The sequence below is a fragment of the Nicotiana attenuata genome, unplaced genomic scaffold (genome assembly GCF_001879085.1).
Source record: "Nicotiana attenuata strain UT unplaced genomic scaffold, NIATTr2, whole genome shotgun sequence".
Lineage (NCBI taxonomy): Eukaryota > Viridiplantae > Streptophyta > Magnoliopsida > Solanales > Solanaceae > Nicotiana > Nicotiana attenuata.
Genome location: NW_017671762.1, coordinates 194,416 through 209,174, shown reverse-complemented (window position 1 = coordinate 209,174; position 14,759 = coordinate 194,416). Strand labels below are relative to the sequence as shown.

General features: G+C 36.6%; 2 protein-coding genes across 2 annotated transcripts; both read right to left on the bottom strand.

Moving 5' to 3' along the window:
* Nucleotides 1–2,519: 2,519 nt before the first annotated feature.
* LOC109210086 (hydroquinone glucosyltransferase-like) lies at nt 2,520–5,616 on the bottom strand. Its single transcript, XM_019373460.1, has 3 exons — nt 4,843–5,616; nt 3,806–4,152; nt 2,520–3,159 (listed from the first exon to the last, which is right to left on the bottom strand). Exons 1-3 carry the CDS (start codon nt 5,587–5,589, stop codon nt 2,619–2,621), a joined length of 1,635 nt encoding a protein of 544 aa, XP_019229005.1. The 5' UTR covers nt 5,590–5,616; the 3' UTR covers nt 2,520–2,618.
* Nucleotides 5,617–12,751: 7,135 nt separating this feature from the next.
* Nucleotides 12,752–14,028, bottom strand: LOC109210085 (peroxisomal membrane protein 11A). Its single transcript, XM_019373459.1, has one exon. The coding sequence runs from the start codon at nt 13,835–13,837 to the stop codon at nt 13,118–13,120; it is 720 nt and encodes a 239-aa protein (XP_019229004.1). The 5' UTR covers nt 13,838–14,028; the 3' UTR covers nt 12,752–13,117.
* Between the last annotated feature and the right edge of the window lie 731 nt (nt 14,029–14,759).

Here is a 14,759-nt window from a genome sequence, read left to right as displayed (position 1 = left end):
TTTTGTTCCGATGAGTTCCAGTTCTTAGCATGGACGGTTCTTCTTCGTAGCGGAGGGAGGGCGCGGCGGCCGTCCTGACATATGGTTGGTGACGTTCCCTGTTAGGTCGTGGAATTGGATGATCTATTCTGGTGCTGTCTTTTTATTATTTCCTAGATTCGGCTTGTACCGAGGTTAGTCGGTGAGTTGACCCGTTGAGATCGTCCTCGTCTGCTCGGAACTTGGCACAATAAGCAATATGGATTTCGTCCCAAGTGGTTGGGGGATACTTCATCATTCGGCTTAATAGTTTTCTAGTTGCTCTTGAACCCTCTCTACTCAGCTGTTCTGAAAAAGCTGCGATAGCTATCCCTTCGGATACGTTTGGCAGAGTCATCCTTACTCGGTTGAACCGGGCGAGGAAGTCCCTAGCCCCTCTCCCAAAGACTGCCTAATAGCAAATATGTCGTTTACTCTCGCCTTTGCCCTCTTGTCTCTTGCATGGGCATTTATGAACTTATCATCCATTTCTTAAAAAGTTTCTATGGAACGGGCTGGTAGTTGTAAATACCATGTTAATTCCCCTTCCGTGAGGGTTTCGCCAAACTTCTTCAGCAAAATGGAGGACACTTGTTCCTTGGCAAGGTCGTTGCCTTTCACGACGGTGATGTAGTGAGTCACATGATCTTCAGGATTGGTCGTTCCGTCGTATATCCTGAGGTAGGGCGGCATTTTGCAGGTCTTTACTATGGCATGCGGAGCTGCATCATCATTGTAGGGCTTCTCTATAAACCTGCCGGTGTCCTTTTTCAGCAGCAGCTTAGGAGCACCTGGTATCTTGTCAACTCGTTCTTGGTGTTCTTTCATCTGGTCTTGGAGTTCCTTGTTTTCATTTTCCATTTCTTCCATCCTTTTAGAATGGCAGCGAGGGCGTTGTCAGTAACATTGTGAGTTATACCTGTCGTTGGATGGAGAGGTCGGTTGCACTGCTCGTCTATTTGTTGTATCGTGCAAGCCCTTGCAGTTTCTAAAGTCTTGCCTAGAGTGAGTTTGTTGAGGACGCTTGCTAGCGTGTCGGTTAGTCATGCCTCGAGGAGTTTTTTTACAGTTGGGGGCATCCCTTCCTCTGTAGACGTGGAGGCCCCTTTACCGCTGGGTTTTGTTATGTTTCATTGTGGAGACAGTGACCTCTCTCGCTTTGGGGACGCACCCGTCGTGTCCTCACCTATCGTTTCACAGCTTTCGCTGATGACATTCATAAGGTTGGTTGGGAAGTCACTTATTATTCTCGTCCTTTCTCCTTGGTTACCTGCCATGTAAGATTTTGTATACACAAAGGTAGGAGATCTCGGGGTTTTCCAACGTTAGTGACCTGCGTTAATTGTAGATCTAGAGAAAACTAAAAATTTAACTAAAAAATTCCCACAGAAGGCGCCAAATTGTTTGACCAAAAAATAAGAATCTTGGTTCAAATAATCAAATTTATGTGAATGCGGGTTAATCTTAGTTAAGAATAATATCCCTAGTGAGGTAGTTCTTGAAAAAGCAACAAACATTGTATGGTTATAGCTGAAAAGTAACGGTAGCACACTATAAATATTTTAGGAATCAAAGAAAGCGATATAGCATTTAATATAAATAAATAGCAATAAATGGCATTTAAGTAAATATGATGAATGAGTCACTCAAGAAAGGATGTTCTTTCTGACAATGATAAATGATACAGAATCCCTTGAATCTTTGAGTTATTCTCATTGGTGGGAAAGTATAGACAAGAATCTCAGTGGAAAGGTGATGTTTATATACTAGCAATGAGATCTGATTCCTTTCTTCAAGTCAAAGTATGTGTGTTTTAAAAAAAAAAATATCACATGTCCCCTATCATAGTGTCTTTTCTATTTATAGGGAACATACTCCTAACAAATCCTAATAGTACACTGTTATATTACATCTTGAAACTAGTCGTTATAACTCCGTCAAAGACACTCGACATCGGCCTCGACACTTGTAGACTCATTGACTCCGTCCCTTATTGACTCTTCGACCACAGACTTTGCCGCTTTTTGGCCATTTCGATAAACGACAACTTGGGAACTCTTCCCCCAGTACTATCTGGTTTTAAATATTCTTAAGATAGATTTTGACCTATACACATATGTTATCACTTGAAAATAAAGTTGTACCTAGAAATTATGAACATTTTTGTCATGACAGTATGACTTAATTGCCTCCTAAACTTGTATTCCATCTGTCACAAATTATCTGTTCTTTTTTACACGTCCCTTAATAAAATAATTAATAGGAATAATTTTTGACTAATTTATCCTTATTTGGATCTTAAAATATAATCTATCTTCATTTAATACTTACTCATCATTAAGGTATTTGTAGTCTTCAAGAACAATAAATATTAAGTGTATGAAAAAAACAATTAGTTTACTCTTGAACTTCTCAAAATGACAAATAATTTGAGACAATTATTTTTAGAAATCACGATAGATAATTTGAGACGGAGGGAGTACGTCAGCCGTCACGCCATCTATTTAAAGGAAGCATCATAGATTTTATTCATTTGATTGACTATTCAAAACACGTAGAAGTACCAAAACAGTCAAGATAATTTCGCACAAGTCTTTTTTTCAGCTACACAATGACTGATCAGATTTCCAAAACTGAACAACACGACAAAGCGAATCATCAGAGGAGCCCCCATTGTTAAGTGCAATTTTCGCACTTTCTTTGAGCTCTTGTGCTCTACGTCTCATAGCCATGCCTTTCTCCCCTTCCATTACAATTCTCACCATCTTTTCAATCTCTTTTCGGCTTATCAGCTCTTCGCCGGGAACTACCGGAAATTTTATTGTCACACCGACCTCCTCCGTCAAAAAGGTGGCGTTCATCCTCTGCTCCGCGTAAAGGGGCCATGCAATCATTGGCACACCGTGGACTACGCTCTCTAAAGTCGAATTCCATCCACAATGCGAAAGAAATGCTCCGGTAGATGGGTGATTCAGAATTGCTACTTGTGGGGCCCAAGAAGGCACTACCAAACCCCTTCCCTCTGTTTTCTTCGCAAATCCTTCTGGCAAGTACATCAATGGATCATCTTCGTCACTACCCACGTTGAAAAATGCTGCCGAGGCACTTGCATCACTTGGCTTACGGGCCACCAAGATGAACCTGTTGAAAGCAAAGAAAGAAATGAAAAACAAATTCTTAGGATGGATATATTTTTTCCTGAGATAATTAAAAATGTAGTAGGGTAATAAAATTGTATAAACGGAAAAGGCCAACACTACCCCGTAAATTATTGGTCAAGGGCTAAATATATACGGACTCAAATATATCCTTCGTCCACCTATCGGTCCAAAAATGACTCCAATGTTATCTTTTGACTCTTTTATGCTCTTATAACTAAAGGTCAACTTGAATTGCAAAAAAAAAAAAAGTTAACTCTAGTATCATTTTGTTTTTGGTCTAATTCAATTAAATAAATGAGAAATAGCCAAAACTGTCCTTGAACTATTGGCCATGGCTAAATATATAAAAGATCTCCATCTATCGATTCAAAAATACCCTCGAAAATACCCGATTTTCTAACTTATCCGACCCAATCACTAACCCGCCCGGAAAACATAAAATCTCAAATCTCATGAGGGAAATTATTTTTTCGGCCATTTTCATTTTACTTCCTCCCTATTTATTTAGTGAACACTGATTTATAATTTTTTAAAAAGATAGCTTACTGCAACAAGTAAAATAGATATGATAATATATTTATACTCAATTTAAACTCTATTTTCTAATATTAAAATGATATAATAACCTTTGGTGACTCATTTCAAGACCCCAAGCTAACTCAGTAAGTTGTTCACTTGTCAAGGTGCCGCCACTACCAAACACCACAAAGAGAACAGAATCAGGCGGCTGATTATCCAACCACGCCAAAATCTCAGCATCCTTTTCTGTAATGACTTCATCTTGTTTGATCAATGGCCCTATAGTATGAATAGGCGGAATTGGTATATTTTGGAAAAATGAATTTTCTTTAAGAGCTTGAAGGGTCACTGGTTCAAGATCATCCCAACTGTTGACAAATATTCCGGCGGCCAATGGTAATCTGCTGACGTGAAGTAAATACCATTTGTACTCATCGTTTTTCCTGTCTTTCACCTGTGGAGACAAATTCAAAATTTAAATTTTAATCAAGTTAATAATGTCCTTTAATTTTTATTCATTAAATTCATCATACATTTGAAATTATGAGCTCATATTAAGTTTTCATAGACTAATGACGTAAGTATTTTTACACCAACGAATATTAATTAAGTTAATCTACAACAACGGATAACTTTTCATTAGATTTATGGTGAGATAAAAGGATAATCCGATGTACTAAGCTCTCGCTATACACGGGGTTCAAGAAAGGGCCGGACCACAAGGGTCTATTGTAGGTAGTCTTACCCTGCATTTTTGCAAGAGGCTATTACTACTGCTTGAACCGGTGACCTCCTGGTCACATGGCAACAACTTTACCAGTTATGCCAAGGCTCCCATTAAAAAATCCTAATAATGAGATAAACCTTAAAAATATAGTATACATATAGTAGCAACATGTTGTAGACCGGGTGCGAGCCCTAGACATGAAAAAATCCTTGGTTGGGATGAAGCCTTACACGATGTAAATCCGGATATCGTCGGGCTCCAATACAGGTATGGACACTGGGTGGAAAACCAAAATAAAAAAAAATGTTGTAGTCAGTTAAACTGTAGTAACAGCGTAATAAAATTGTGCACCTTGTATAAAATTCATTTAATATTCGTTAAATTTTTAATTATTTTCCGATATGAATCTCAATGTACCTGGTCTAGGAGGTCGTGAGGGCATATTGGATTGCATCCAGGAGTTTGAATATGTTGAGGAAGGTCAACGAACTCGCCGTTGACTTCCCGGTCTAGCGTCGGGAGATACAAAGAGAAAGCCATCAAAAGAGTAGAGGCAGTGAAGAAAGAGTGAACAGGAATTGAAACCTCTTTGCAAATCTCAAAAGCGTCCGTACAGAACAAATCGATAATCAAAGCTTTAGGGCGGTGTTTTATTAGAAGTGAGGAGAGGTATTGTTTGAGTGATTCGCGGACTATAATAGAGAGGCGGGTGACAACTCTCATATCGTCGGTGAAAAATGAAGAGATGTTTTCCACCGGCGGGATTTCGACGGCGTGGAAACCGGCGGGGAGGTTATCTGATAGGAAAAGTTCATTTTGTGCGGCGGAAGCTCCGGTAGTGATGACGAAGAAGCTGACGTGGAAGCCGTGGTTGATGACTAGGCGTTTAGCGAACTCAAAGAGTGGGATGATGTGTCCCATGCCAGGGCTTGGGAGAAACGCAAAGTGCGGCTTCTCCTTCTGTTCAGCAGTGGCCATTGTTGCAGATTTGTCCATTAAAGGAACAAATGAAACTCCAAAACAATGAAAAGAGAATATGGTATGGTAACTGGAAATGATATGTGCTTTATATAGAGAAGTCAGTGTGAAGTTATTCTTCAGAATTTTGATGATCAGAATATTATCTTCTTTTTTCTGATAGTGTTGTGCGATTTGTTTAATCATTCGGTATTCAAAATTAAATTAGATATTTAGATACACATATGATATGATATTTCTACTTTGTAGACTATATATAAGAGCGAAAAATATTTCAATCTTCCACCCATCACAGCCTAAATCACTCGTGTTAGGCGGCCTAAATCAAGATTAGGCTGTTAGCACATAAACAATGTGTTGCTCGTGTAATAATGGGTCATCAATGTTAGGTGTCCTGACAAGAGACAAGATTAAATCATACACCAAAGTTAAGATGTAAAATTAATATTATAAAGACATCACATAAACATAACTAGGTAGATATAAAGAGATAAATTAAAAGATTAAATAATAAAATAATAATAAAAAAGTGATGAATAGTAATGAGGGAGATGAATAGTGTACCCCCATATTTGAGGGAACACTATTCATCCCCCATTTTGGGGACAAAAAATAAGGGAGGGTTGGAGCTAAATTACCCCAAAAATTGCCCCGGGAATGGGGGTAAGGTTGGAGATGGCCTAAAGTTGATGCTTCCCTTTCTCGGAAAAGGAAAGGCCTTGGGACTTTGGAGGGTACGTACTTTCCACATACAAGAAAATTAATGAGTTTAACTAATGTACATTCACGGTGTAATTTTTTTTACGGAAAAGGGCCTAAAATTATCCCTGTACACTTTGGCCAGATGCACAATTATCTTCCGTTAAATATTTGGCCCATCTGTGTCCCTGCCGTTACCCAATCGTGGTATCATTGCCCCTCTAGACCAACGGGACGTTAATTTAGCCTAATACAAATTTAGTTTTTTTGCTTTGCATATTGTGCCACATGTCTTAATTAAATGACCTAATTAATTTTTTCCTTTTTTACTAACCCTCCACTTTTTTACCCGACCCCATTCTTATATACCTACTTTTCACTTTCCCCTTTATTATACTTTAACTAGGGTTTTAACTGATGGGCATAATCGTGAGGAGGAGATTGGTTGAAAATTGATGTCTAGGATTCAATTACAACATCAAGGTTAGCAGATTTTATAATTCCATTTTTAATTTTTAAACCCCTTTATTCTGCGTCGGGTTTAGGGTTCTGAAAGATCTTGTTCTTTTTTTAATATTTATTTCTGATACAATAATCGTGTGAAAATGATAGTTTATTGTGTAAACTTTTGACTTTTATGAAAATCATCTCCCAACATTCAACGGAGTCCAAGCAATAAAATAGCTAGCAGCATTTTAATAGTAAAAATTTCTTCTCAACCCCAGCTGAGAGACTAGAACACTCAGATATTCTTTTTACGGGTAAAGATGTTAAAGATGACAAAAAAATTACCCTAAACCTAAACTTATTTCAAAGTTTATGAGATGGCCAGGAAAATTGAGTTGAGAAAGGAAAGAGGGGTTTGGTAAGAAAGGAAAGAGGTGATAGACATCGATAAAAAAGGGTGGGGGTTGGTAAGAATTGGGAGATTGATAAAAAAGGGTGGGGGTCGATAAGAATTGGGAGATCGATAAAAAATGGGGGGGGGGGGGAGGGGATGGGGGAGGGGGTAAGAATTGGTTCACATTAATTAAGAGTTATTAATGGTGGCATGAGGCTAAACTAAGGCCATGTTAGCCTAGAAGGGCAATAATACCACGATTCGGTAACAGCATGGACACAGACGAGCCAAATATTTAACGGAGGGTAATTGTGCACATGGGCGAAGGGTACAGGGGCAGTTTAGGCCCTTTTTCCTTTTTTTGATACAATACTGGTTATTCAAAAGATAAAAGATAATTTCATGTAACACATTATAAAAGGTGAAATTTGTAATCTTAAAAATAAAAAACATATTACCTATTACAACAGAAAATATAACATGATTGTCTAATTTATTTTTTTACATTTTTAGTGTATATAAATTGAACTCAAAACTTAATTACGACCACACTAGAGTTGTAAAACGTACGCATAGCTTATTTTAATTCTTCGTTGAAGATATCAGTATTAACTTGTAAAACGGTACAGTTGAATTTGTAACGTGGTACAAATTGATTTGATCCCCAAATAATAAATAAATTAAAATAAAGTGCAAGTCTTAGCGTTAAAATCGAGATAAGAGAACAGATAACTTGGTTCCGGGAGCAGAGCTTCCGAAGGCAATAACGATAATATCAATGAATAAGAAATATAGTGTTATTGAACTTAGAATAATGTATAGCATATGTTTATTAGAAAATTCATCCCATTACAAATAGTTGCACCTAGGGAATAAGGTCATAGGATCAAACCCTTCTTAAATGATAATTATGGGAGCCATTGAAGAATGTGTAATAGCAGGCAATGAATGCCATAATTCTCTATAACTAATTGTGTATTTAATAGTGCAGAATATTCTTCATTGAATGTTGACATTCATTTGTCTTTATTAGCAATATTCCCTTCGGGAGCTTCCTGGTGCCAACCGAAACTGTTGCCCCGGTCTTGGTTTCCACCTGTCTCAACCTTCGTCTGTTTTCGGTTCCACGTGTCGCTCTATTATGCGAATATTTAATATGAATCGATTTTACCCTATAAAATCAGCTTCAAGAAATTAAATCGGCTCAAAGTCCGAGAAATCAGCTCCATTATATTGAATAACACTACATTATTAACTTTATGTTGGAGATCACTAACATTGCTCCAGTTAGGGATGGCAATTGGGCGGGGCAGGTGCGGGTTTGGCAAAACGCACAAAAAATTTAACCCGCCCCGCATAGTTATCTTTTTTCAGTTTTCAACCTGCCCCGCCCCGCCCCACATTACCGGTGGTTACTCTGTTTAGATATATACTTCATAAAAGCAAATAATTTAGAGGACTACAAGACATGGACAATCTTTTCTTTAATTAGCAGCAGGTTTAATAACTGTGAGTTAAGGATAAAAAAATTTCAGAATTGACTGGAACTTGTTCAAGATTTTCTTAGCGTGTATAATCATGATTACATAAAGAGAGTGAAACATTATTATGCATAACCAAGTAAGGCTTGTGATTAATTTGTCTGAGCTCTGACTCTGTGCCAACAATTATGCAAAGTCTGCAACCTGGATTTGTGCATGTGTTAAACATAACTAAAATTTCGTATAGTTTTCACAAAAAATGACTGCTTTGTTTCCAAAAAAAAGATAAAATTTAAAGTTGCCTCGCATTGAATCCGCATTAAACCCGTAACCCGCCTCGCCCCGCTTTAAAATTTTTAAAATTATTTTAACCCGCCCCGCCCGCACCCGCATAAGAGTAAACCGGCCCCGCACCCGCATAGGAGTAAAACCCCGCCCCGCATCAAACAAACCCCCCTCCCCCGGTCCCGCACCCGCCCCGCCCCGCCCCATTGCCATCCCTAGCTCCAGCTCACAAAGTTCAAATTTTACCAGCTCAATTTCACGAGCTTAGGTTCAACTTCACAGATAATTGCACCTCAAATAGCTCAAGCTATACTTCAGAGGCTGCATATGAGTTCAGCTCAATCTCTTCAACGATTGCCCAAAAAAAAATTACCCGAAAAGACATCTAGAGGATTCAATGAAACTTAGTTAAGAACATATAACAGAATGGAAACAGTAAATTAAGACGTAAAAGATAACAGTAAGTGTTTTGTTAACGGATAAAAGTGATATTTAATTGATGAATTGACTGATAACTTATTCTTTCCAATTGTTTTATTGATCCCAACTTGAGATATAGAAGCCATTAATTGTTCGATCGATAACTTTATTCTTTCCAAGTCCTTTTTTTTTTTTTTTTTTTTAATTTTGTCTTCTATAACTGTTGATTGCAGGACATAAACCCAAATGAATACTACAACCATAATTAAGCCGTACGAATATACGCATCGATCAGTAAACATATGACAACTTATTTTGCACTACTCTTTACTCTATTTTATTTTACGTAACGGTAGTATCCCACTTAGCTGCTTTACATATGTTGCAGTCTTATCTTTTGCTACTTACAATACCAGTGGAGAAAGTGGACCTGTAGATGCTATGCTCTAATTATATTATTAAAATTCTCTGAGATATTCTCTCCATTCAAGGCCACTATCATAAATTATTTTGCATTTACAATATTAAAATTCTTAGAAATAGTCTGTCCAATCATATTCATGTCCAACGAAATACAGATAGATGCTCACTAGTCACTAATGGAAAAGTTTTATGGTCATTAGTTGTTTGAGGCTTCTTTTTATTCCGCAAATTCATGGACCCATATCTTATACTTTTGAGTCCACAATATTGTGAGACAAAAAAGAAGTATTACACAACTAGTATCAAGTTGTGTGAGGCACAAAATAAAATGACGTGCCGTGAATGACTAATGCTTTCAATCACGAATGTTTATCAAATGATTCTCGACAAAGAATGACTTCCTGTAATACTTGAGCAAAGTATGAGTGACTTTTTCGTTAAACAGATAAATCAGCGGCTTTGGTGCATTAAAGAAAAAGTTAAGTGCATATCCATAAAATTAAGGGAAACTTACACAAATGTCCCATATAAATCTCAACTTACCAACCTCTAGCCATTAGTCATAGACTTATCAAAACTAGCCAACAAAAATTGAAAAACCAAATAATAGGGTTCTTTCTATCAAAGAATCACATGCAAAAATCACCTTCCATATTTTTAAGCGTGATTAGCAACATTAGATACAAGACGGAAAGGAAATTTCGTGGACGGGGTAGCAAATAAGGTGATGAAATCTAAAAATCTATACAATATTCCAAAAATCTAAACAAAAAAGAAATTTTTTCAATGGGTATAGTTGAAATTCATTAAAAATATATAGATAAGTCAATATACAAAATTTGAGGAAGATTGGAGGTGATTTGGACTGGTTTTGTATCAAAATTCGTAATTAAATCGAGTTCAAAAAAGTCTTCTGCGACACATGTATCAAACATGTATCACGCATGTATCTCACACACAGGTATACAAGAATATACATATGATACACAATTGATACAAATATGATACATATGTGATACACAAATGATACACAGTGTGATACACATATCATTTTTTTCATGTTCAGCTTTTACTTCGAATTTTCAATTCAAACCACCTCAAAACTTCACCAAATCATCCCAAAACTGAGATTCAAGCTCCTTAAGTTGTGCCCTATCTATTCTAATAACACCCACTAAAAACAAAGCAAAAATTTGATATTTTTTTGCTACAAATAGCTAATTGGCTAATTTGGCTAATATTAGTAATATTTTATCAATTGGCCAATTTTTGTAATGAGCTACTTATAAATGGACATACCTGGTAATTTCCCTAAAATTAACCCCTAAAGAAGATCATTTTGCTAACTAGTGTCGTAGCAACACAAACCAGAAAAGATATCATCTTATTTTACTGCTAAATTGCTAATACAGTAATCAAATCAGACCCAAATCTTTGAGTATAGGCCTTAATAGAGAAGAAAGAGCTTCTCCGTAAACGTCAACACATCTTCTGCAGATCAAGTAATCAACTTGGCGCGTCGCCTAAATTTTCAGGCTCACACAATATGGTCTCCTCTGTTCTATTGCTTCCAAGGTTAAAAAAAAATGCAGTAATTAAATTGTGATCTCAGATCAAATCACATTATGAATACAAAAATTGAAACAGTTAATTCAATGCTATGTAATGAACAAAGGAAAACAGTATATATGTTTCAAGTGATAAATCAAGACTGAAAGTTGCACATTCAAAGATTGCCAACAGTTGCGGTTGCAACCCCTTTTGACATTCCTTATTTGTTAAAGTTCCCGCATCATTTGATACTCTAAATTTAGCTTTAAAAGGGCAATTTGAGATTTTACCAGCATCCATCATATGGAGCTAATCAGGCTTCTCTAAGACTCATCAAATATCACAAACAGCTGGCAGCTGGTGTAGGATCGAAAGATTCTACCTATACTTGATAGTTGATATGATAGTTAATATGCTTGCAGGGTCAAAAAACGTAAGAAACAAGAAGCATCTCCAATTTGTTAGTGGAAGCTTTTTCCAAATACATGAGAAATTCTAAAGATACTTTCACGTCATGAATTACACATTAGTTCTCTTACCGTCCTTCGGGTTCTTCTTTTTCCTGCTTTTTCTTATTGCTGTCTTGTTTCGGTTTTTTGTTTGTATTACTTAGTGTTAGTTTTGTATTTACGCTTTGGTTGTCAGATTGGTTTGCTTGTTGTTGCCCCTTCCTTTTTTCCCCTCTGAGCCGAGGGTCTACCGGAAACAACCTCTCTAACTTTTAAAGGCAGGGGTAAAGTTTGCGTACACTCCCCAGACCCCACTTGTGGGACTATACTGGGTATATTGTTGTTGTTGTTGAATTACACATTAGAGACGATGACAACAACAACTACGCCTCAGTCACAAACAAAGCTGGGGTCGGCGATATAAATCCTCACTTCTTTCTTTAAGCTCAACTCATATCGTCAAAATTACACATTAGAGAAAATTCAGAAATTGGTTTTGGTTGAAAGAGGTCCTGAGATAATTTTTCAAAATAAGCTTATTGGAAACACTAAGTTCAAATGAAACTACAACAACAAAAAACCATTTCTGTTTTAAACAAACTTCTCCACAAAAATAAACAAGTATGCAACTATGCAGTCAAATCAAACAAGTAGGGGGGATTATGACTCCTTTATATCCATTCTGCTCCACCAAGGCCTATTTCATTCCACTGCTTAATAATTCATCCTTCAGGACCTTTTTTTATAGGTATACCCTACCAATAGTTATTCTTCTCTTCTTCATCCTTTGGAGTTTCTTTTGTCTTATTTTTGTTTATTGTTTTTGATTTCTTTGGCCAAGCTTTGATTTCAGGATATAACTGAAATCTTTTGATGAAGTAGGATACAACTGAAACTTGGTAGTCCAAAAAACAAGATCAGAACCAATATATGCACATACATATATTTTTAGAAACCTTAGAGAATAACTAATTTGAACTGGGAAAAAGGTATATCAAGCACAAACTCTACACTTTAAGAGCAAGAAGGACAGCTCAAGTAGTAGCAAATGCTCTCAATGATTAAATTCCATAAATCTTCTAACGCAGAGGATGAAATTTTAACTACATCGTGACTTCAATTCGCACAGACAAAATTCCCCTAGAACCAACATTTTTAACCAAAAAAAAAGGGCATAACTCAGCTGAAAATCCAGATTGTGCTAGTGTAAACAACAGTATAAGCAAACTTGCCAAACTAAGTACAAGAAGTAGCTAGCAGCGGAAATAGAAAAACTTAAAGAACTATCAAATGCCAGAAGCTTTCATTATCCAAGAAAATCATCATGAATAACAAAGTATTTAGTTTTCTTTGGGACATCACATCTCTTGTATTCAGAGAATTTCTATCTGCAATGAAATAACATGACATCTCTTGTATACCTCCAAATTCCCTTCTTAATTAGAGGGAAACATATCACATTTCTTTTTAAAAAAACGAATCTTTATTTCGAACTAATCCTAAAACAACATGAATTTCCAGTTAATGGAGCCACAAATCATACCTCCGAATCCATCCATTGAAAATCAGCACGAAATCCAATTCTTATGTGTGCTAATGAGAGCTGACAAAAGCCCAGCTGATGACAACAACAGCGGCCCAGAAAACAACCCTTTACCATCTCTAATATCAGCCAGAGCCATTAATCCATCAGCAAAATCCTGAATTACTGATAACCTCTTCATTAACTTCTTCATTCTCAATTTCCTTAATTTTTCCTCTTCTTCATTATACCCAATTCCCCTAATTATCGAAACCTCAATAGTCGAAACCAAACACGCCTCATCTTCTCTAATCTGCTTTAACTCCTTAACCTTCAAACTCACACTTCCAATATACCCAATAAACTCACACCAAGCACTAATCTTCTGTAAATTACTCAAATTCTTTTTATCAATTAACCCTGCTTTACCTAACCAAACAAATTGCTCAACAAAATAGTACAATCCTTCGCCTCCGTAAGCTAAAATCGAGAGAATTAATTCTTCTTTTGAACTGATATTAGCTGAACGGAGTGCGTTCACGTCTTGTACGAATTTTCCTAAGCGAAACGCTTTACGGCTAACACCGACGCTTGATTCAAAGGATTTGAGGCGTTGAGATAACGGAAGGGATTCGGGGATAACGGAGGAGGCGATGATGATTTTGGAAGCGTAACGGGAGATTTTGAGTAATTTGTCAACGCCGTCACGTTTGGAGAGGTAAGCTTCTAGATGGATTAAGAAATCTCTGTTTTTGGGTTCCATTGAGATCGGAATTGGAGAGGACGAGGATTTTTTTAGATCGGCGAATTGGGGAAGTTTGCCGGGAAAGTGTTTAACTGGTCATGCCCAGTGACCCATAACTATATCCATGCCCATTGTTACGTCAGTGCTGAGTCTGCTGACTGCTGACTAATTTTTGTAGCTTTGAACTGCGTGCCAATTAACAATGCATGATGAGTTGTAAATTAAGACCGTGTTTGCAAAGCCATTGTCAATTAGACTTGGATGTATGGGGTATAATTATACAAGTCCGCAACCTAATTGTGATTCTTTTGGACTCAAAATATATAAATAGGTGGGAAAAAAAAAGATGATAGTGCCACAATACTTGGCGCTATACATTAACGTTAACTGTGCTGTTAATGTATAGCGCCAAGTATTGTGGCACTATACTGAAAAAGCTGACACACCCATATATAACCAAAATACCTGACGCTATACCCTTTTAGATAGCATCTCATTTGACGCAGATTACGAGGTCCACTATAGTGTGGTACTCGATATACAAGGACAGGTTTGCATTAGTATTACCTATTTTAACTATTTATCCAATTAAATTTATTTCTTTTTGTAACATTTACAAAAAGGATACAATGCATCGCCACATTTCAAATTATTTACATCCACGACCTACAATGTTATGTCATTAGAATTTTGTTTGTGAATGAGGTTATAAACTTATTATGTTTCTTAATCATAAGTTGTATTGGAACTTATTCTATTATGTTGGAATTTAACATCTGTTAAATAAATTTTTTTTCAAATTTTTGCAATTGTGTTATATTTATGGTTCAAATTTACTTGTTTTAATAGTATTTGCTTGTTGTTTCACATTGCATGTTGTTCATTTTTCAGTTAGAATTGATAGATTAGTTTTGTCAAACATTTGAATAATGTTATGACA